General features: G+C 36.9%; 1 protein-coding gene across 1 annotated transcript in view; it reads right to left on the bottom strand.

Moving 5' to 3' along the window:
* The window catches only part of gbe1b (glucan (1,4-alpha-), branching enzyme 1b), a 203,341-nt gene extending 179,916 nt beyond the window's left edge, over positions 1-23,425 (bottom strand). The window contains exon 1 of the mRNA XM_079823996.1: positions 23,083-23,425. Coding sequence (XP_079680122.1) covers positions 23,083-23,180 — 98 coding nt within the window. The 5' untranslated portion in view covers positions 23,181-23,425. The remainder of the gene's footprint in view (positions 1-23,082) is intronic.
* Between the last annotated feature and the right edge of the window lie 1,886 nt (positions 23,426-25,311).

Genomic DNA, 25,311 nt, shown 5'->3' with positions numbered 1-25,311 from the left:
TACTAGGATATTGGCTGTTTATTAGTACTTATAAAGCACTTATTCTGCATGACCTTATTCTATATCCCTTAATCCTACCCATTACCTGAATTTAACAACTACCTTACTCACTATTAATAAGCCATAAGTTAGTTAATAGTGAGAACTGGACCCTAATCTAAAGTGTGACCTAACTTTTGAACATTTTGTCGAATTGGTGGCTGTATGCATCACGTTTTTGTACGGTCTGCTTACGCCCCACTGACGGTTATGTTAAGTAAAATTACTAGAATAAAACAATGGACATAGTGTCCATGTCGTCACCTGTAGGTTTCTGATTAACATTTTTGAAGCCCAAAGTGGGCGGAGCCAGCCTTCGTCATCTTGGCAGCGCATCACTCCCGGATAACCGAAAATGGGCAAAGAGGCGGGACGTGGGTGGAGCAGACATACAGCTAGTAGTGACAACAGCACCAATCCACCTATCCAATTATGCAGAACTTTAATGCTTAATATAATTTGAATGGATGAGTTATAAAAAAATAAAAAAAAATCACCCCCTCACAGTTGTCATGAAGGGCAAAATTAGCCGTATAGACTAAAACCACTTTTTGTACCAGGCTGTAAACATTTTTTTTTTCTGCTGTAAAGTTAACATGGGGAGTCTATGGGATTGACTCCCGTTTGGAGCCCGTCTCTAGCGCCCAGTCGATGAATTGCAATTTCAGTCACTTCCGTGTTGGATTCAAGAGAGAGACTGAATGGTTGCCACTTGGTAAAATCTTTACAAATTAATACGAAATCGCCACCGCTTAAAATATTTACGTTTTCCCATGAGATCGGGTTAGAAACGATGCGTGATGATTCATCATTAGACAAACTTGTAACACTTCATAAAAAGTTTCGATTTTGTTGGCATTAGTTAATGCATTAGGTGTCATTTATTCATCTAGATTAATTTTAATTCAAAAATCTACTATGGTTCATTGTTAATACATGATCAAAAGTTTGCGGTCAGTACCATTTTTTAATATATTAATACTTTTATTCAGCAAGGACACACTAAATTTATCAAAGTGACAGTAAATACACATACAATTTTATTTTTTCTATTTCAAATAAATGTTGTTCTTTTTAACTTTATATTTATCAAAGAATCCTGGGGGGGGAAAAAGTATGTCAGCACAACTGTTTTTAGCATTGATAATAATAATGTTTCAGCTAAACATTCAACTTTGCCATCACATGAATAAATGAAATTTTTAAAATATATTAGAATAGAAAATTCTTCACAATATTACAGTATTTTTGATTAGTACAAAAATAATTTGCATCAATGTTAAAATTAACCAAGATGCTGTGATTGTTCATCATTAATTCATGATACTTCCCGGATTAACTAAAGTTAACAAAATAAACCTTCATGTGAATGAATTCATTGTCATTTGAGATCATAGCGAGGCAGTTTAACCTCTGGCATTTGGTTTTAAGCCTTTTCAAAGTTTCTCTCATGGACCACTTTAACATGCACAGAAATATTTTATGAATACCAACGTGCTCATATTCTGTCAGTGTCGAGCTCACATTTTTGGAGTAAGGAGACAGATTTCTTTTCTTTTCAAGCATTAAAAGAAATTAACATAAATCAATGCACAGATGGGCAGCACCGTAACAGTGTCACATTTACAAAGGTTACTGCCAACTAATCCATCCTTCATCCTTGTCTGCTATCATTATGAATGAGAAGGGATGATTTGATCCTAAAATGCAGCATAATACACTTTTAAATTCATGTGCCCTCGTAATCTTTAATCAAAATAACTTCCCCTCCCTCTGCAACAACGTCTCCTTTCTGATGACGTGTTTACTGGCGCGAGGGCATTTTTTTCCCGTTCAAGAAGCTGCTTTACACAGATATACACTTTCAGAAAATATGTGTAAATTTTTTTGTAAAATGTAAACAGCTTGTCACTGGGGCAGTAACCTTAAAAGGACATATTTGTGCCTTTTTTTTTTACCCTGAAAAGGTGCATATTAGTACCTTAGAGTAGCAATACGTACTTTAAGATACTACTATGAACCTTTTAGGGGTAAAAAAGGTAAAAAGATGTCCTTTTAAGGGTAGGCCTACTACCCCAGCGTCATTTTTGCTCCCCCTTCAAAACAATGAAAGTATGGCGAAGAGGCTCTCTACGGCTCTGCTTTCATCGGCGGAAAAGTTATGAAACTCAACACTAAGCCCTCAGTACCGAGCCGCGCAGCTCGCTCGCGTGGAGTACTTGCTGTATTTTGCCTTGTTTTTATTGCACTTTAATGCACTGTATTGAAAACAATGTCTTAAATGAACTTGAGAGAAAATTAGATGCGCGGGACAGCGCGTCTGATCCGCGTCGTGTTCGGAAGCGGTAGATCTTAAAGTGACAGGAACACTGATAATCATCAAAGAACAATGGGAACAGAGAAAAGTGTAGCTTTAATGATGATTAATCTATATTAAACTTATTATTTATGCAGTTAAGAAAGGTGTTGATAACTTTATTCAATTTCTGTGTAGGCTATGCCTAACAGGGAAGGCCATGGGTAAATATAAAATTTATTATAATGGGTTTATGTAATGATCGTTTTAAGTTAAATTCAATTAAAAGTGTTTTTTTAAAGCCTAATAAATGTTGAAATTGGAGGCTTTCAGTTATACTGTAATGTAACGTCATTAATGTTTCATGGAGACATCAGTGATACTGGCCTTCATTCATAAAAAGATGCCATTACAACACATATTTTCTATAATCTTTAAGTTGTTTCTAAATTAATTTGGAGAGTAACTGAAATTATTACGATATCAGAATATTAAAAACTCCAAAGTTTTTTAATTGCAATTAATCATGATTAATTACAGAATTTTTTTTGATTAAGTACGTTTTTTTTTATCAATTCACAGCACTAATATTTTGTTGTTACTTGAAGTACTTAGAGTGCCGTATTTGTCCTGAGTAAATGTGATGTTTGTTACCTCAATAAATTAAAGGTCATTCCTATTTTATGTTTTATGTTCTATAAAATTAACATTAAAAGCACACTCTTTTTACGACTAAAATAACAGTTAAGGGTAAAAAAAAAATGATTTCCCCAAAATTTAAACGGGAAAAAAAGGAATTAGCAAAAATTAAAACGGAAAAAACGGAATTTGGGAATTTTTTTTACGGAATTCATAGGGCCCTAATATTTGCAGTAATAATGACAAGCAAGCAGGCGTCATTGAAAGAGCAGATCCGTTTCGTCGCTAGAGAAGCGGTCAGTTTTTCCGGCATGTAAATAGCGAATCCGCCATGGTGTGAGTACAACTGGCTTTTAAAAGGGAATGGGAGATGAGATTCTGATGCACATTATATCTACATCACACCCATTACTCATTAAGAGAATAGGGACAACCATTTCAGACCATGCACCAGGTGTGCCAACCCTTTTTTCCATCATTTAAACTGGCCAAAGTGCTAAGTGCACTTGCGCCGTGCACTTTAGGCCATGCACTTAGATCGTTAAAATAGGGCCCAATTTGTTGTACCCCTAATGGTACAATTTTGTCAATTTTTTTCTGACAGTGTACATCACTATATAGAAGAAAAGACTAATTGCAACTTACGATTCATGCCAACATTATAAGAGGGATTGGATTCTGCATGTCAATGAATCTTGTGACACTGACCTGAGCTAGGTAAATGAGAATAACAACTTACATGGCCCCTGAAAAGTCTTGCTTTCCCCCCTAAAAGGTGTTTTACATTGAATCCGTTTCCCTATTCAATAAAACTTCAGTGTTGGGACACCCAAAAAGCCAAAGGCGAAAGCAAACGCCTGATAGCTATTTGCAAGAAAATTAATCTGACCCCTCCCAGTCCGACTGTCAAACTTCAGCTGCTCTGTGATTATGAGTGTCACTACCATTACAAGAAATCAGTGTTTGAGGAGCGGAGGGAGGGTTGGCCTACTGCCGCACCATAAGGTAGTGATATTCTCCGCATGTCCGCAGGCTCGTGTCCCAGATGATTAGAGTCTAGAGGAGAGATCAGAAACTGCATCTCAATCAGACAGTCAAGGTGACTTCATAGGAAGCTGATTTCCAACACGGTCATTACCAGAACCTGAACGTCAGTGAAATCAGAACTTCAGCACACCTGCTTATTAGTAATAATGAGTGCAAATTACTAGACTATAGATGTCCTTTCTAAAGCTGTGTGATTTTTATCTGCCCTTCAAGTTTGTTGTTTGTCGTGTTGTATGATACAAGCCCGGTGAGATCTTGCGTTAAAGTCTAGGTAACTGGAAGATCAATCGCGCCGTGTTCTAATATTGCCAAAATTGAAATGTTACCACTCAAACCCAGCAAGCCCTTACAGAAATGCTGGCAATGTTTTTTTCCTGGCACAGAAAACAAAAGTTTGGAGACAGTTGGCTGGGCAAAAGAGGGCCTGTCATTGGAGCAGACACATTTTAGGACTGCAACCCAGAATTTCGACACTGTCAGAAGTTCGTCAGAGGCTACAACTCATCTCAAAGGCAATTATTTGGCAGTCAGTGAGGATGCCATGCTAAGCGATCAAAGTGTGCCCTACAACGAAAGAAATCTGCTACGATTCCCAAAATTTGTCTCAGATGACAAAATCATGTCCAAAATCATAGTGTGTGCCAGCATAAAAATAAATGAATAAATATGCAGCAGTGTATAAGATTTGTTCAGCTTTAAAAAGACAACTAGAGCCGTAAACAGCCTAGTCCTAAAACAGTTAGTTGTATAATTAGAATAGTTAATTTAGTCAAAGTCGTATTTAAAAGTTTGAGTTGTACAAATTTTTTGTCAGACTCGTAATTAGACTTGACCATTGACAGGTCATATTTTAAAAAAGAGACAAAATAGCAATGGAATCAACAGTAAAGGGTAGGGTCACACTTTAGATTAGGGTCCAAATTTCACTAACTACCGGTAATAGGGGTTTAACGCTACACGTATTCGTACCGAACCGTTACGGTACATGGCTTTCGGTTCGGTGCACGCCTGTACCGAACGGTTCCCGAATGCAATCTTTAACAGTGAACAGTCGGCTTGTTTTAAGCACGGAACACACTTCAATCCAAGTTCCCACACGAACATATTAAGTATTCAGTCCATTTTATCACGAAATTCAAACAGATAAATGCCGTTTTGATGCACTTTAATGTGGCGTGACTGATCACTGAACACAGTTCAAACGGCTGCGCGCGTGAACGCAATCATCTGTGAAGGCGATCGGTCATCTCTTCCTAAAGAATAAACATGAATGAACATCTGAAGGTATACATTCACAAATATGTATAATATGTAAAGGATACATTACAACTTACTGTCACGTATCATATGGGGTGTAATCGCTCAATCAGTGTTTCAACGGCGGAAAGACCTCAAAATGCTTCTAAACAATATCATGTAGTATCATATTTACCTCAGGCAGTCATTCAGTGTCCAAAGTTGTTAGTTCACTAGAGAAATCAACTCTTTCACTAAATATAATATATTTATCTATATAAAGTGGAGCATGAGCTTGGTTTGAAAACAGATCTATGTTAAATGTTTTATATTGCTGTCCTCATTCATCAAGTGCTATGCTAATGTTATCAAAGCATTGTGCAACCAATTAGCAAGGTTGCATTTGTTGAATTAGCTAGTTAAAGGTAGCTTAGTATATACTACTCAAAATATTTAAGCTAATAATTTTAACATAAATGTATTAATTAGCTTACTCAAATATTTTAAATTAAGAGCAGTTAAATGTATGAGTACAAAATAAAAATCAGCAAATTCTGCTTAAACTTTACATTTCTGAAAACAATTTATGTAACCGATTGCCTCAATTTTTTGAGTTTTGCCAACTTATTTGGTATTACAGTGTACATTAAATGTTTTAAAATTATACACATTATCTTCGTACATAATAATAATGTGATTGCTATTATTAATGTTATGTTTGGCATTATTATTTTAAAATAATAAATCAACTTGCTTAATATATTTGGTTCAACAACACAGTTAAAGAAGATAAACTCAAATGAACACATGTATTTATTAGACAGCCAGCAGTTACTTTTAAATAACAACACTCATAGAATGAGAGCCTCTTAGTATGTTTACTTGTAATCAAATTAAGTACATGATATGCTGATTAATTAAATCAAATAGATGAACTTATCCTAATGTCACATAACAAACACCAGTGCTTGTGGTTTCTTTAAATCAGCTTTTGTTTAGAAAGTGAAATGTACTGACACAAGCCCCATGTTGCAGGAATCAGCTCTAGATTAAGTGCCTTGTTCAAGGGCTTAACCCAATAGTAGGCAAGTATCCCAGAGTTCCAAGAATTGGATTTGAACCAAACCCAACTGGTTAATCACCTTGAAGCCCTGACACATTGTGCCAATATCGTGCAGACTACATGATGTTTGACCCATTGACCCACTGTCCCCACCGTTTGTTCACTTAGTTTGTTTCAACTGTTTTCTCACAGATGTAGTCAGCTGAGTAACTGTCAGAGAGAGAGACTGCTGGGAAATATCAGTCCCAGATGGAGACCAAATCAGACTGCATTTCATGCTTTTTCAGAATCAGCTGAGAGAACATTCTAGAGAACAGAATGCTGGGTTTTCCCAGCAGTCTTTGTGAAACTGTGTCAAAAGAAAGTTTGAGGTTGCATGAAAGTATTTTTAGAGAGATTAAAAAAACAGATGACAAAATATACAAGAACAACAAAGGAATAGTTTAACTCCAAGACTAACCATATTTACCACATAATAATAATAAATAATAATTTCAATATGCCGATTTGCTGCTCAAGAAACATTTCTTAACATCATGTTGAAAACAGTTGTACTGCTAAAAAAAATGTGTATACTAAGTTCACAATAATAATTTAACTTTTATATGTATACATTTATAAGAAAATGTATACATTTTAATTTAAACTAAATTAATGGCAAAACATGACAATGGTCCATAAATACTAGTTATTATAGTCTTAATTTTTACAATTTAGAATAATATAATTTTGTATTGCCTTTTGAATTTTAGGATGAAAATGTCACAATACATCTTAATGGTAAAAATAGCATTATTGTCTTCATGAAAAATGTTATTTATTTAAGACATGTTCTTGACAGGTTTCAGGAGACCCACTCAATCAGACAGTCCAATTGTCTTTCATTATTGTATGACTTCCACAGAAAGCTAGACCTCTAGGTGCACTGGTGGTCTAACATCACCATTCTCTCACGGAGGAAAACCTGACTGACATTATTATTTTGGGAATAACTGAGTAAACAAGGTTGCTGTTAAACTTTGAGACATTCGAGACCTTGGTATTACTGTGGGCCTGTCCCAAATGCCACCCCATGCCCTTGCGGCTGTCCTTTGAGTTCAGATTTTGATGATGGCGCATAGACTGTTGGGTAATAATACACGGTAGAGTGAATAGCAGCCACAAGGGGACGCGCATGAGCACCTTTCTGAAACCTAAAAATGGAAAATGGGTCATCTCATGGAAATTACAGACACGCAACAGTCAATGCATGTCCTTAAGAACCCAAGAACACTCACTTAATAGGGCCCTATGATTTTCAGAATTTACAGTATAAATGTGGAATCTCACAGAATATGACAATATTAGGATGAATAAATCAAAACTAGGGATGCATATTAAGCCAATTGTGATATGAACAACTAATGTCCGTGAATAGATAGCAAAAAGATTGCTTTTTAAATAAGAACTCTTTTTCTGTCTCTCAATTTGGTATACTACTACACATACTCAACTGTGTAAGACACTAATTGTGTTTTCATCGTCTGCTGTCTCACTAAATGAGGACATGAACACATGATCTCCAAAGCTGCTGAACCAGGAAGCTTGGGGAATTTTGGGGAGTTTGGAATCAGCAACAGCAAGAATGAACTTCTGCACCAACTTCAGAACCTTCTCTTCAGAGATCCTCCGTCTGCGTGTTCCAGATTATCCGGATCTTCTGCACAGACTTCAGAACATTCACCTCCAAGGCTTCTTTCCTCTGCGTGTCCCAGACAAGAACCTTCTCTGTGCTCCATGAGTGCCACATTCTTTATTCTTCGTGTTCAAAACTGATTAAATGGAATCCAGCTCTTTCCTTCCCCCTACAATGCAGCCAGGCACAACCAGTGTAATATGTCACCGTCACTGGACTCATCACGTGACCAAGCAATATATCAAAATATTATTCCAGAGACCTTGGAATTAGTGTGTATTGTCAGTAAGACTTCAACATCACAATCACTGGTTTCCGACAACGTTTTCAGCCATTGAATGCAAAATGAGTTGCAAATGAGCTGGGTTTGCTAATGCTAACGCTAGCGATGCACCCACGCGCTTCTTCCCATCGCAGTTTACATTCTAAGATAATGCTGCCATCTAGCATTCGGGTTTAAACCAAAAACAAAGCCATTGACACAAGTTTGGATGTAAACAAATAAATATCGATAAAAAAATCTGTTTTTGAGAATGTATACAGAATCAGCAAACATAATATCACGATATTCACGAGTATCAATCTTTCCTTACACCCCTATAAGGACGTGCATAAGATGGAAAAATCCAAGTGATTGATTTGGATGTTACTATGGTAGTTACATGTTATCATTATGCTTATTTTCACATTTTATTCTATAAAATACATCTGTAATACCCCATAGCGTTTTTATTTTTTTAAAAAAATTTATAAATCTTATACTTGTCTTGTAAAAGGCTTTAACCACTATCAAGAAACCACTAAGAAGATCGACAAAAGTCATGTTATTTGCAAAATAAGCCATCCTAAAATACAATACGTGGGAAACGCATTGAATCTAAGAGCTCATGTAATAACATCCCGATGCCATCCACCATGCTGAGTGTTCAGATAGAATATATATGTACTGCACGCTTTCCGCAATAACAACAAAAAGTACTGCGGTGAGCAAACACGCAAGAAAGCATCTGATCATAGCGATAATGGTATTTTTGCACAAGCTCTTCAATTCAGCAGTCCGGTCATGTCGCGTTTATTTATATAGCGCTTTATACAATAGATTGCTTTAAAGGGGTCATGAACTGAGAAATCAAATTTTCTTTTGACATATAGAGGTCATCATACAAGAATGTCCTGTGAGTTTCAAAACTGAAAACTTTTCATGTTCACAAACAGCTTTTATTTGTACCGAGGCCCAGATAATCACTCGAAATGTGAAAGACTGCCTCTGCAGAAGAAAATCAACGCCTATTTCATCATTGCAACTTTGGCCCCGCCCAGTGACGTGTTAGTGAGATGACGAGGAGAGAAGAGCGATACAGTATGGACTACAAATAATATTACCTTCCAAAGGATCCTAATGCCAGGAATGTGGTTATTTTATTTATTTTCCACAATGTGAATGTCTCAGTTGAGCATTATTTATTTGTATTCTGTACATTTTACTGTGGATTCTTTGGTAAATCACAATTTCGGCGCAGGCTTTGAAAACAGACTTTTACGATATGGACTCGAAAGCAACGCCACAACATGCAAGTAAATGTGTTCCTTCTAATGCCTGACCTGTGACCAGTGATGTCTGATATGTAATTATTCATGCACAGTCAGATGTTCTATGTCTACTGTATGTGTTATTACAGTAATTTAGAACTGCCTTTCAAATCAGAGGGCTAAATGCCTTATTTCTAAATTATTAACATTATAAGTGCACCCCAGGAAACATTATAAAACAATGCAGTCCATGACCCCTTAAGCTAAGGGAAGCAGCTTTATTATTTTTCCTTAGATTGCACAAAAATTGTGATATAAATTCATCCCACTGTTTTGATTAAATACTAGTTTTTTTTGCTCAGGTTTTATGCATATGTGGTGTGTTCTTTATGGCATTGTCTTAGATCTTCTTCCTAAAAAAAAACAAAACAAGAAATATCGCAATATATTGCCTTTCTTACAGAACTGCAATATATCGTATCGTAAACCCTGTATTTTTAGTAGTTGCTATCTATCTTGTGTTAATAAAATTATGGGCTTGTGGCCCATAATTTGGGAAGGAATCAGACACTTTCACTCACCTTAAGTGAAATAACCAAAAATGTAGTTCTACCTGTGATACAAACTAAATTCTGGTTCTTGTTGTGAGAAACTGCTAAATTAGTGCTGCCAGTGTGGACCAAAAACCCCTACAGTGATGAGGTTAAGCTATACAGACTGATTTTTCTCTAAAAAAGAAAAATGCTAGAGTTAAAAAAAACAAACAGCCGTGCAAAAAAGTCCAAGACAAAAACTCACAAGATGAAAGAAATCTTGAAAAAAAATAATCTCACTTCAAGACATAAAAGGAGGCTGTTGTTCTGCTTTGTGCACTGACGGTTCATAATCTAAAACATGTTTAAGAAGTTCCACACCACAACTTTTTGTGAAGCTCGAAAAACAAGTGATCAGGGCAACATATATCAATCCCAGTTTGAAGTTTACAGAGTCTCTTTATCTGAATTCCTGACACTTCATTCCCTCTGGTGATAAACAGCGTGATTCAGAGCTGCCCGCAAGACCTTGTTGATTTTGACGCTTGCACTCATAAGAAACAATCCTGTTGCTCAGGGGCTTCTTGACGCTGGGTTTGATCAAGAGCCGAGCAGCTATTGCGCTGGCACCTGCCTATATACAATTATATATGTGGATGAGAGGGGATTTCAGGGGCCAGACAGGTGTGTGAGGCTCGCCCAGGGCTCCCCGGAGTCCACAAAAGCCGCGCTGCTGCTGGAATGGGCCATGACACACAGATGTGTGTTCACCATGATCCAGTCACCTCATAAACACGCACCAAAAAACCACTTATTCTACAAAAACACCAGACTACTGAGTGAAGACTACGAAATTCAAGGTTCTAAGGCAAGAAACGTGTGTAATCTGTATACAAACATCAAAGTGTCTGAGAAAGAAAGCATGATATACTTGCTCTGTTCACACTGATCGTGAATGATTGAAACAAAGCACACAAAATGTCAACAATTTCTGAGCATTTTATTAATGCAGTATATAATATTATTCAAAACTTAATATATTATCCAAAATACATGTACTATTCACAGTTAAAAACTAAATGTAAAAAAAAATAGGGCTGGGCATTGGCACAAATTTCACGATTTGATTCAATTTCAATTCACATGTTTGCGATTCGATTTCAATTTCGATTCAATATCGAATATATTGGGGCACTTACATTTGGGGCACTTGCATATGTTTTTATAATAATAACAACATTCAAATAAATTTTTAATGACAATGTGTTTCTCAATTTTATTTATTTTAAATATAAACAGTTAAATGGTGGCTGCATACCTTCTGATGTTCATTCAAGTTTAGTTCATGCTGTAACTAGTAGTAAAGTGGAAAAGATGGGCAGTTTTAGCGCTCTTTAATGTAATTATTGTTTGAATTTCATAATAAAATTGACAGAATTTAAACAGAACTTTATTTCATATCAGAAGTAACAAAGCACAAAGCTTAATGTGATTTATTGGATGGAAGGCGATTTAAGAATTGATATTGGTCCTTCAAAATGAGAATCGATTAAAATTGAAATCAATATACTTAGCCCTATAAAAAATATAATTTTGTTAATTGAAATTAAACTAAAATGAAAAACACACACTACCAGTCAAAAGTTTGGAAACTGTACTATTTTGATTGTTTTTGAAAAAAGTATCTTCTGCTCACCGAGGCTGCATTTATGTTATTAATAAAGTTTTTTACTCCAAACTCACTTCATAACGACAGTTGAGCATCCTTCTGTGAGATGATGTGGCTTCTTACACAGAATAAGGCACACAACATATTTCGTAGTATTCTATACAGTGATAAAGGCTATGTCGATTAGCATTGAAGTATAAATATACTTTACTATCATGAAGATACCCGAGAAGGCTTGAAGAACTCAAATAAACCATATATTGTCAAGTTCGTGTGTTTATTAGTCATGTTTAATAAATCAAAACATTTCAATCTTCTGACTATTCAGCTACAGCGATAGTATGGCCATAGGGATTCCCTGGAACGGCGTGCGTTATCGTTTGTCTGGCTATAACCAGACCAAGCTCAATCTTTTAAAATTGAAGATTAGTCTGTATTTTCTACTGCACAAGAGGCGTGATCAATGGGCATCGTTCAAATGACTCTGTATGCAATTGACCTATCGGTAGTAAGCCCCGCCCCCCTTAGTTACTGTTGCTAACTCGGACAAACAAACGGAGTTGCTATATCTTACAATGACAGCTGTCAGTGTGAAAACCTTATCCCAAGATGTTTTTGGACACATAATGTAGCGTATACCCCGTCCGAATGATGGCCAAACTTTACTGATGGTTTATTAAGTTTATTTCATCGTTTTTCACTCCAAAAAATCATCATAAGAGCTGAACAAACAAACAAAGCAGAAGAAGTGCGCATTAACGTCTCATTCACAAACTCTCTCTCTCTAGCTCTCTCTCCGTGGCATTACCATACAGCAAATTACACAAAAACACTCATACAACTAACAGTAAACAAACATATACACAGAGCTTATGCCTTTTCGGGGGTGCAGTTAATAACTGGTAAACTTTGTATCTGCAAAACAACTCCCGATAAACTGCGTGCAAGCTCTCCCTTTCACTAATTTTAAAATAAACTATAATACCCATCAAAATAGGAGTCTTCCTTAGTAAGACAGATAATGTAGACCGTAAACATATCTAAACTCACAGAAATATCAAAAATTTATACAAAAACAAATTAAACGATAAATCACAATAACATCTGTCACACAGAAGGACCACCTTTCGTCGAGTAGCATTCAAGTGGGACTTAAATATAAATAAAATGGGAATAAAATAAATATGGTGAGAGATTAATTTGGAAGCAATGGTTTACAGATCTCAACGCAAACGGGAGAAGCCTTGTGTTACGATCGTCATGATGGCAGATTACAACATCCAGGATCAACATTGTTCATGTACCGCAGGGTAAGATTAAATGAATTTACATTTAATCAGTTTAATATGGAGAGGCACCGAAATGTAGGCCGTCGTGTTTTTGACCTACACCGTTCCATGAGAACAGTTAGTTATTTCGGTTTGTACATTAGCAGGGACTTACTAACTTTAATAGTAACTTAATGAGAGTATGACAACCAGACAGGATACCTGGAATCAGTGTTACAGTACCTCAGACACAACGTTTTACTTTTTTTGTAGCATAAACACTATCAAAACGATGAGAGCTTCTGATTTTCCAATGTTTCTCTATGGCGCTGAAACCTAAAGATGTCCGAGTTCCGGTCCCAGCGCAACTGATACTCAACTGCCATTGGCTCATCTGCGTTCGATGGGAGGGGCTTACCGATAGGTCAATTGGATAGTCCTTCAACCAATCAGACCAACGATCCGGGTGACGTACTTCCAGCCTGAGCTGCACAGCAAAATCAAATCGCCGACAGATCGGGCTGGGTTTACCCAGTCTACATTATCGTACTTCTGCGCAGCATAATTGAAGGCTTCCGTTTCATGCCGCTTTAAAACTAAAACTGAACTAAAAAAAGTTATATCTTTAAAAAATACTAAAACAAACTAAAATTCAAATGAAAACTAAAAAACGAAATGAAATAATGCTAAAATAACAGTTTTCACACTTTTTTTATTTTTATAAATGCATTATATTTGTATAAAATTATATAATCAAGCTCCACTCTCTATTTTTCTCATTCAATATTTGGTTTCCCTCTGAAATACATCACAATAGTAGTAAAAATGTCAAATCGGTGTAAATAGTGCATCCCAACTGATAACCATCAATTTTGTGTTCTTTCTGGATAAAATCTCCATACATTTTGTTTAGTTGTTACAGACCTTTAATCCTTACAAGTTTGCATCATTTCATTGTTTATGCTAGCAGAGGAAATTTGCTAAACTAAATATTTATGAGAGAGCAGGTGAAAAACAGCTTCTGCTGGCTATGTTTGCCCATGCTGATTGCTGATATTAAGGGCAACGTGTAAATGATTAGCCACTGTTAAAACGCACCGTGCGCTCTTCTGTTTAACCTATTAGAGTGTTTGTTTATCTGAGCTCAATAAGAGGGTTTCACCACCAAAAACCAATAAAACAAAGTTCATCTTACTTCTAAAAGACTTCACTCCCAACTAATGTTCGTTCAACTACCACAAGAAAATGTATAGCTTATATCAGCTAGTGGATTTTCCTCAGTAACTCTCAGATTAAGACACTTTCTTTTTGAAATAATTCAATGAGCAATTATTGGAAACATTAAAGGGGTGGTAAACCACGATTTCACTATTCTAACTTTAGCTAGCGTGTAATGTTGCTGCTTGAGCATAAACAACATCTGCAAAGTTACAACGTTCAAAGTTTAAAGCAAAGGGAGATATTTGCTTTTAAAGAAATCCATTTCTAAGAACTACAGCAAACGGCCAGTAGGCGACTACAGACATTCCTCCAGGGTTGGTGACATCACCAGTCCCAATATTTGCATAAACCCCTCCTCCGAGAATATTAAATAAGGGGGGGGTGAGGCCATTTTGTATCGCGGCGCTGTTGTGGTATAGTGGTAGGCTACAGGCAGGAGTGGTGTTGCTGCAATGCCAACGAAACACTGTTATTTTCATCCGGATTGCAGGTCTGGGGATGAGCGTTTAACATACAGCATGTTATATGCATGTGTTTGAGACAGAGGGGAACAGGTCTCAGATATATGCTGCCCATCATAAAGCACGAGACAGACAGGGTCGGAGGAGAAGACTGGAAAATGTGACATAATGGACAATATTCGTCCGCTGCAATTCATGAGCGGTTCAGTGTGAATCATGCGTGACGGGCGCGCCTCCCGCTGCACATTTCACGGAGGAAAACATCCACAATCTTTGCGAGTTCAATGCCGGATTTGCACAACGTCAGATGCGCGAGACAAACACTGCCTGTGCGTGGAATGCACGACGCGCGCGCTGCACATTTCACGGAGGAAAACATCCACAAACTTTGCGAGTTCAATGCCGGATTTGCACCTCGGCTTGTCCTGAAAGCTGGATTTACAAACAGAAGCTGTTAACGGGCCACAACCTGTAAGTCTGATTTATTTTTCATCGATGTGTTTTCCTGTAATAGGTTAATTGTACTTTGTAGCAAGGAAGTAAACAACGCTGTTCTGCAAACCAGTCTGTTAAATGCTCATTCATACTTAACGTTATCCGACGAACACCTAACGTTACAAACACTAACGTTAAAATCTCAACAGCGAACTTGGCATTAGTGTAAATGATTCTTTGATTAGAGCTTTTATGTATTATTTATCTACAGGCATGCTAAACATGCTTCTGTGTGTGATTTGGCCACAAGTAAAGCCAGTGTTTAGTGTTCGTTTTGGGTTAATAGTTATTGCCACAGATATTTGGCTATAATCGTTCTAAAAATACAAAAGTGCCATTCAGTAGCGATCACTATAGATCTGCAGTCTTTACTCTTGAGGACTGAACAGGTTGAACAGGTTCTGCTCGATCATCTTCACTCAAATGTTCTGGGTCTGATTCGGGCTCAGATTGGTATGGTTTTATTGACACCATCGTTTCTAATTCTGACCAAAGCACAGTCTACCGGTAAAGGTAAGGGGTGTATCGCTTCCGACAAACGTGCACTGCGTTTAGCGAATCACAACACACTGGGCCAGCTGACCAATCTGAGCCCATCGCGTGTTTTTGAGGGACTGGCTTCATACAACCCGGAAGGCATCAGACCGTTTTACAAGGAGGGACAGAGCAGTGTAGAATAAAGGTCAAATATATGAAAAATAAAGCAATTTTTTTTAAAACGAAGCATGAACACGTTACAGTGCACCCCACAAACACAGTCAAGCCTTCAAAAGAATGTGTTTTACCACCCCTTTAATATCTTGGCAAATGTGAGCACTGTTTGAGGCGCTCTTGATATCTCTTCTGAAATGCAAGAGAAGCCAAATGAGATTACTGGAGTCTTTGTTTGGAGAAAGGTCTGAGAAGTATAAGCCACATAAGGGGAAAAATATGCTTTGGTAAATCATAATTATGACAAGTCAAAATTGACATAAAAAGTAAAAATTATGGGATAAAGAAAATTATTTTCATAATTTTTACATCTAATTTTCAACATTTAACATCATAATTTCAACTCTTATAATTATGACTGTCAATTAAAACCTTTTATCTTATAATTTCTACTTTTTACATTCGACTTTGTAAATTCCAAATTTGTCAAAATTGACATGTCATTTCAACTTTTATCATCTAATTTACATTTTATCTCAATTTCGACTTTTTAAATCAACTTCAACTTTGTCAAAATTGACTGGTCATAATTGTGACTCATAATTTCAACTTTTATCTAATATTTTTGCCATTGTATTTTATCTAAATTTTGCAATTTTATCTCGTAATTTTGACATTTTCTCATGATTTTGCCATTTTACACCATACATATGGCATTATATCTCACAATTTTGACATTTTATCACAATTTTGGCATTTTATCATGATTTATCTCGTAATTTTTATATTTTTTATATCAATTTCGACTTTGTAGATTTCAACTTTGTCAAAACGGACTTATGATAATTGTGACTAATCACTTTTCTCTCATAATTGACATTTTATCTCAATTTCGACTTCTCAATTTCAACAATTTCAACTTTTAAAATCAATTTCAACTTTGTCAAAATTGACTGGTCATAATTGTGACTCATAATTTCAACTTTTATCTCATATTTTTGCCATCGTTTCTCACAATTTTGAGATTTTATCTCAATTTTGGCATTTTATCTCGTACTTTTTACATTTTCTCATGATTTTGCCATTTTACATATGGCATTATACCGCACAATTTTGACATTTTATCACAATTTTGGCATTTTATCATGATTTATCACGTAATTTTTTTTTTTTTAATATAAATTTTGACTTTGTAAATTTCAACTTTGTCAAAACGGACTTATGATAATTGTGACTAATCATTTCAACTTTCGACCTTGTCATAAATCACTTTTTATATGAATTAATTTTATATAAAAAACTTTGTCGCAATTATAATTTACCAAAGCATTTCTTTTTCTTATGTGATGGAAATAAGTTTCCAAAGAGAAGTAAAAGGCTTATGCTAAATTCTCTATATAATTTGCTCTATATAATCATCACTGCAATCTAGGAGAAACAATTGAGATATTAAAGAGATCTCATTTGCAATTTCCCATTCCTATGGGCTCTCTCATCCAGAACAAATGAAAGTAGCACAGAAATCTGAAATGTTATTAACCTTCATTTCAAAAGAGTTTTACAGAACTCGCTAAGAAGAGTAAAGTCTCCTTAATAATTTTAGTTTCTTACATCCCAGGTGGTTTTTCTGAGTCAATCCGTGACACACATTTCACACAGCATTATTCCACTTTCGAAACCAGTTCCACAGAGAGGGGTAAAATTAGAAACCATGTACCATGTTTTCAGATACCTCGATGGCTACCCCTCAAGACTTTGGTGTTAATTAAAACGATAATGAAGAACTCCATTTCACTTGTCAGTGGTCTCTGTGGCACTAATGAATGGAGAATGTTGAGTCATAAATATGCAGACTGTGCAATGCACACTTAATGTGCGCAACAACGCAATTAAGCATTGTTATCATTATAATAAAAAATGTAAAGACGGTGCCATAGGACTCGGTATACCATGCATTAAAGTGACGAGTGGTGAGCATACGGTTGCTGACAGTGCCACTCTCTGAATTGCTATTAAGTGCCATCTAATTGGTACAGAGCACTCAAAGTCTCCCGGCATAAGCAATCAGAATCTGGAGTACCAATTGTGCGTCACTGTTTATATACTCAAATATAACTCTGTTAAACTGTAACTATAATTATGAGTGACATTATAATTAGAAATTCAAGGTGGTCACCCCAAGTCATCCATCACTTTCCTGTAGGACTTTATGCATTAATAAGTGCGGCTAATAATATTTCTCTTTCCATTCATTTTAAGCATCCATGTATGGCTATAAATGGAATAGTAGCGTACTGCATACTAAGCAGTACTGAATACTGCTGATGTAAAAAAAATTGTACACGAGACCATACAATTTATGCAATTATACAGAATGTAGAATGTTACATTGTTGTGTTGTCACATGATCTCATTACAGTGCCCATGCTGGGAACATTGACCCCTGCTGTGTAATAATAGGTGCCAATAATAAATGCAGTCAGATGCCATTTTAATAATTTCCACCAACCGCATGCACAGGATTGTGAGATATCAAAAACAGAGAAGGATACAGCTACAGCATGCTGCCTGAAAGCATCTTAGAAGACATGATGTAACGTAAATAGGTTTTCGATTTATAAAGAAATAAGTGCCCCATTATGGTTTTTCGAATATTCCCTTTCATGCAGTGTAATAAAGCTGTTTGTGAATGTAAACATTCAGCAAAGTTCGAAAGTGCACGATAAATAAAGTTATTGTCTCCCAAAAGAAAGAATCGACTCTGAACCGCCTAAACAAGTCGTCTATAATTCGAATCTCACTGCGTGACGGTTCTAAAAAATAAATTAGCTTAATGCCCATCTATGTTGTGCGTTGTCCGCCTGCGAACAACTTGACAAGCCCTCAAATGTTATTTTACTGACGACTGCTTGTCAAACTCAGTTCAGGCAGGATTCCCACAGCGTTTGCTCTTGAAAGATGGGTCAGTACTTAGTTTATTTGGACCAGCTTTCTCCTCAGAATCACAACCTGTAAGTATGAATAATTATAGATATATATTTTCTACCAGGTGTTTAAAAGATGTAGTTTTGTGTTTTATATCGTGTAAGTTTTCGGCTAAGTTACTATAATAATTTGTTACATTTATATTGCGCTTTTCTGCAGAATATACTGTATGGAAGGAGGAAATCTCCTCAACCACCACCAATGTGCAGCATCCACCTGAATGAAGTAACGGCAGCCATATTGTGCCAGAACGCCCACCACACAGCAGCTCATTGGTGGAGAGGAGACGGAGCGATGAAGCCAATCAAGGTCAAGGTTAAGGTCAATTTATTCATATAGCACATTTAAAAACACCTAGTGTATGCCAAAGTGCTGTACATCTACACACACACACACAAAAAAAAATCAGTATGTATGGGGACGATTAGGAGGCCATGATGATTGACAGAGGCAAATGGGCAAATTTGGCCAGGAGGGTTACACCCTTACAGTGCGTTCACACCGCCGCCGGCGAGAGCGTCAAAGTGGCCGGAAGTCATTCATTTTCAATGGGAGCCGGCGGCGAGCTCCGGCGTGGCGCGTCTTGGACAATTTGGGCGTTGAGGAGAGTTGAAATCAGCTCAACTTTATGGTAATGAGCTATGACGCAGTTCGGCGGCAACCGGGCGGCAACCAATGGGAATGTAGAAGTGCACCGCTTGAGATGATTCCAGAGAACGCAGTAAACTTTGGTTCCAACCACATTAGTTCCCAAGCAAAATGGAGGAGAGGTCGATCATTGCGGTGGCGGATTTAATAAGAAGGCACTATTTATAGACAACATTTTCACTCTAGAACACTTGTTTTTCAGAGGGCGGGAATGCAATTAATTTGCTCAAAACAACACAGATTTGACCACTTGCATTAATGCTGCACTTCAGCCAGGAGAGTTATTGTAATGTAGGGCTGCACACACATTAATGTTAATAAAAGGCCACGGCTAGCAAACGTCTCCTATAAACTGTTGAAATTATACTAGCACTTAACCATGAACACAAAAGCCACACAACGCAAATGAATTTATAATGGTCTATTTCGTTAGCAAACATGTTAAGTTCTTTCAATCGATCTGTTTTTAGTTTTTTTTTACTTTCACATTTAAATGATTTCATGAGGTTATCTTATACGGTTATACGCTATACCTGTGGTCAGTCTGCACAAAGGCAGATCAACATGATTGTTTGCTTTGGCCCCTTTAAATACAGTTTAAAAAAGACCAAGCATTCGATCAACGTCGGAACGGCAGCGCGTCCACAAATCTTTCTACAGCATCGATGGCAGGGCGGCCAGAGCGAAGTTTGACGCTCTCGCCGGCGGCGGTGTGAACGCACAGTTACTCTTTTTCAAAGAACATCCTGGGATTTGTAAATGTCCAGAGAGTCAGCGTTCAATGTCTCATCTGAAGGATGGTGCTTTTTTTTGACAGTAGTGTCCGCATCAAAATACAGATGTGTTACTTAGTTAGGAGGACCCAGACCACAGGGTGAGCACCCCCTGCTGGCCTCACTAACACCTCTTCCCGCAGCAACCGACTGTAGTTTCACCAGGAAGTCTCTTATCCAGGTAATGACCAGACTCAACCCTGATTATCTTCAGTGGGCAACCAGTCTTGGGCTACAGGGTGATAGCTGCTTGCAAAGTATTTTTACTTTCTTACTGTATATTTCTGTACTTCAATACATTTTAAAGTATCTTTAAAGTACTTTATCAGATTTGTTTGGGGGGGGGGGGGGGGGGGGGCTTTTAAAGCATATCATACTTTTTACTCCACTACATTTCATATAAACATGTCATTCCTTGTTATTTTGAACTGAAGAATTCTTCTCCCGCTCGGAGATGCTATTGCAGTGTCCGATGGACAAGCGGATTCTTATCAATTAACTGGGAGAATGCTGGCGCAAAAAGTAGTTAGGATTTATTATTGTAAATGAATATCATATTCAGGTCACGACTGTCAGTTGTTTGTGAGCTAAATCTTCTGTAAATGAGTGAGCTGTTTAAGCCAATTGTACGAAATGCTTGAATGGTCATGTACATTTGTGTATTATCTGAACAGGGTAGGTTTTAGACAAAGACTAGTGCTGTCAAAATTACCGTTAACACATGCAATACATTTTTTCAGTTTAATGCGTTAAAAATATTTAACAATATTTAGCAATTAACGCAGCATCCGTTTTTCTATCATCCTTTGGCAAGTGTTACATTATATGATCACACTCTTATTCATACAAATACTTTTAAACCATTTAAGCGCGACAAGACAAAAGAGAACGCACTGTCTGTGAATGTCCTGTCTATGTGACACACAGCACACCAGAATCAAGTTCTCTTCCGTGCTTGAACAAACAATGACACACAGAATTATGCCAAAATGCCTGTTTTGTCGAGTATTGTCATAAGAGTCTTAAAGGAGTTAAATAATAACTTAAATTAACTTAAAGAGTTGGGAGAAAAATTTGAAATGTATGCAGTTAAGAAAGGTGTTTGATAACTTTATTCAATTTCAGTATAATTATGTCTAACAGGTAGGAAGGCCACAGGTAAATATGACATTTATTATAATGGGTTTATGTGAAGATTGTTTAAACCACTTCAACTCTGCACCTTCTTTTCGATTTCCCAGCGGCAGGCTTAAATCAATGCAGATGAGTAGGAGTTATAAGAGAGTTTGGACAGATTAATCTCAATAACTTTTTTTTGGAAGGAGATATGAAGAAAATATTTTTCCCCCTGTTTACTGCCAGTGCCAACTAGTGGAATCAACCGCAACTTTCTGAAGGGACATAGACCAAACTGATTAAAAATGACAGATTTTCAAATCAAAATCAAAATATGACTTAATAATATATGTTTATCATAAAATTGTAAATAAATACAATAGAATATATGCAATATTTAGAGTGTTTTCTGTAAAATGAGACCATTTTTATCAATTTACACCAATGTATGTGGGTATAGGGCGCTCTTTTAAATTCAGATATGCCTAATTCTCTAAAAAAGTCCAAATATGCTGCAGAGCTGAGGCCTATACCATGAAGCCAGTTTAGCTGGCAAACCAGATATGTTTAAGCTTAGTTTGTGCCAACCCAGGGTTTTAGGCACCATTAAAGTGGTTTGGCTTTTAGCAGTGTCCAGCTCCAGGGCAGGTTATGTTCTGGATAAGAGATCTCAAACTGAAATTGGACCAATCAGCTGTGAGCAAAGTGACACACCTCTGATGCAATAAAATCACTCCCTCTGTTTCTACTCCAAATTAAAGGTCACTACATAGCATCTGGCTTTTAACAATGCTTATTTATAATAATAATAATAATAATAATAATAATAATTTTGAATGATTTAGATATTTATGTAATTATTATACCCTTAATCAATTACACATGTATCCTTTTAGTTAATCAATCAATCAATCAATCAATCAATCAATCAATCAATCAATCAATCATTAATAGGCATTTAGTTAAAATTAATATAAATAGCTGCCTATATAAAGGTCATACAAATAAGCTTTAAAATCAATAAATAAAGCTTAAATAAATAAATTCTCTCTATGTATCAACTAAACTACCTTCAAAATAAAAACTTTTATTAAGTAGTTTTACCCCACAAATCTAAAAACATTAACTTGTCCACACATCCCACAATAACAAATAGACATTGTGTTGTTGTTGTTGTTGTTGTTGTTTTTCAACATGGGGGCTTATCATCTTTATTGATTAGCGCTGGCTACTTGACAATTTATAATAATTCATAATGCTGTTAGACTGAGCTGTAACATAGGCTATTTAATACCTATTCTTACTTTTACTGCCATTGTTGTTGCTGCTGTACACATGGTGCACTGCGTGTGTGGCGTAAGAGCGTGAACACAGTGTCAATTGGCAGCCCTGTCATGACGCACTTTTAAATCTCTAATAAAACACTGCCCTATACTGCCTTAAAACAGCATTTTATTAGTTGTGCTTGGAACGTGTTCATTGCAAAGACGTGAACTGTCATCGCCATCAACCTTCCATAGTAACCATCAATGTCATATTTACATATTCAGTAGGGCACTCACGGCACTGGCAGCATACAGCAGCTGTCTCATAACGGACACTGCACTGAATTAATATAACAACTCATAAGTGTCAGGTATGAAGGGCTGACAGACATGCGTGTCATTGTGCTTTTGGGACGGGAACAGGATTATTACCCAGCGACAAGATGCAAATAACTTTTAAATCGCGTTTTACCTCCTCTGGAAGTCCTTTTCAAAGGGTTTGAGGTAAGGATCCATTTGCAGAAGAGACTTCAAGTGAGGAATTGTAACATTGTCCTCCGAGTCTGCCATGTTCGCGTCAGACCAGAGCAATCGAGCACCGACTCCCTCGTTTATTTGAAGCGTGAGATTGCTGCTTTCACTAGGGAGCAATGAGCAGCGGTTTGTGTCGCAACTGTCATTTGCTGAGACACAGACTCGGGATCGTGTTTTTATGCCCTGCCCATATGAAAACGAGAGGATGTGGCTTCATGCGCTCACTTTTCATGTTTGTTGTTAAATGACAGCGTGGTGCTTTAAGAGAATCGCGGAAGCGTTCGGATTAGGGAGTGGATGATTTTGGGGGAGGCGGGGAGTCTAAACATTGAACTTTTTGCCCTTGACAAAGTTCAACCCTTTTGTTTTTTGACATTGACAGACCTTCTACCGTCTCTGTCACTGTTACTATGTAATATAACAGGCAGTAGAACATAAATAGATGTGTATTAGCCTATAGATATAAGAAGCATGAATATCCAAGCACTGTCATTTATGACCTACACTCCTAAAAGTATTTTAAATATATATATTATATATATATATATATATATATATATATATATATATATATATATATATATATATATATATATATGAATAATATATTGCTAGCATATATGCTATAATGGATTTATGTGAATGTGAAGATTGTTTTAAGTTCACTTAAAGGGTTAGTTCACCCAAAAATGAAAATTCTGTCATTAATTACTCACCCTCATGTCGTTGGACACCCGTCAGACCTCTGTTCATATTCGGAACACAAATGAAGATATTTTAGTTGAAAGCTGATGGCTGAGAAAGGCTTCAGACAGGCCTCCATTGGCATTCAGGACATTGACACTTCCAAGATCCATGAAAGGCACTTAAAACGTCGTTACAAAGTCTATCTCACCACAGTGGCTCAACAATAATCTTACAGTGCGACGACAATAGTTTTTGTGCGCAAAAAAAAATCAAAATAACACCTCTTTCCAACTTGTTCTCGACTTCCGTGTATGCCTCCACGACGCATGCGCGAGAATATGACGTAGCGCCGGTGTTCGGGAATCCATGAAATACACACTTAAGCCCCATTTTGAGCACTACGCCGAGACCTAAAGCACGATCAATGTAGAATCCAACAGCTTAGACACGCGCGTCTTCCTCTGCTCGTAAACAAATCGTTTCTGGGTCATATGTCCGAACGCCGGATCTGCGTCATATTCTCGCGCATGCGTCGTGGAGGCGCACACGGAAGTCGAGAACAAGTTGGAAAAAGGTGTTATTTTGATTTTTTTTTGCGCACAAAAACTATTGTCGTCACATTGTAAGATTATTGTAGAGCCACTGTGGTGAGATAGACTTTGTAACGACGTTTTAAGTGCCTTTCATGGATCTTGGAAGTGTCAATGTACTGAATGCCAATGGAGGCCTGTCTGAAGCCTTTCTCAGCCATCAGCTTTCAACTAAAATATCTTCATTTGTGTTCCGAATATGAACAGAGGACTTACGGGTGTCCAACGACATGAGGGTGAGTAATTAATGACAGAATTTTCATTTTTGGGTGAACTAACCCTTTAAAGGCACAATAGCCTAAAATTTTGGGATTAAAATATCCACACACAAAAACTCTAGAAAAATTGTTTATAGGACATGGACTGTGCCAGTGCGTCACTTATCAATGATCGACATCATACCCGTGTTACACTCAATGTTTTACCATCCTCAATAAAGCCATCTCTGGCGTGATGACCCTGATCTTTCAATATTCCAATCTAATATGACTTCTGACCTGTAATGTTGCCAGAATTATAATCATATACTGTTTGTTCGTTGGCCAGAGGAGAACTGACACCCCGACTGAGCCTGGTTTCTCCCAAGGTTTATTTTTCTCCGTTATACCAACTGATGGAGTTTTGGTTCCTTGCCACTGTCGCCTTTGGTTTGGCTTGCTCAGTTGGGGACACTCAATTTTCAACTAAATATTCAAATAAATGTTCAACTAAATAACTGATCTGACAGCATTGTCACTATATGATAATTGAAATGAGCTGGATGACATCACCGTTTTCTCCAGAGCGGCTGTACAGCCGAATCAAATTTTCCTGTTTAACAATGTGAAGCTACTTTGAAACAATCGGCATTGTAAAAAGCGCTATATAAATAAAGGTGACTTGACTCGACT

Source organism: Gobio gobio, assembly GCF_949357685.1.
Source record: "Gobio gobio genome assembly, chromosome: 8".
NCBI lineage: Eukaryota > Metazoa > Chordata > Actinopteri > Cypriniformes > Gobionidae > Gobio > Gobio gobio.
Note: the sequence above shows the minus strand (reverse complement) of the source record. Positions and strands in the feature narration are given on the sequence as shown.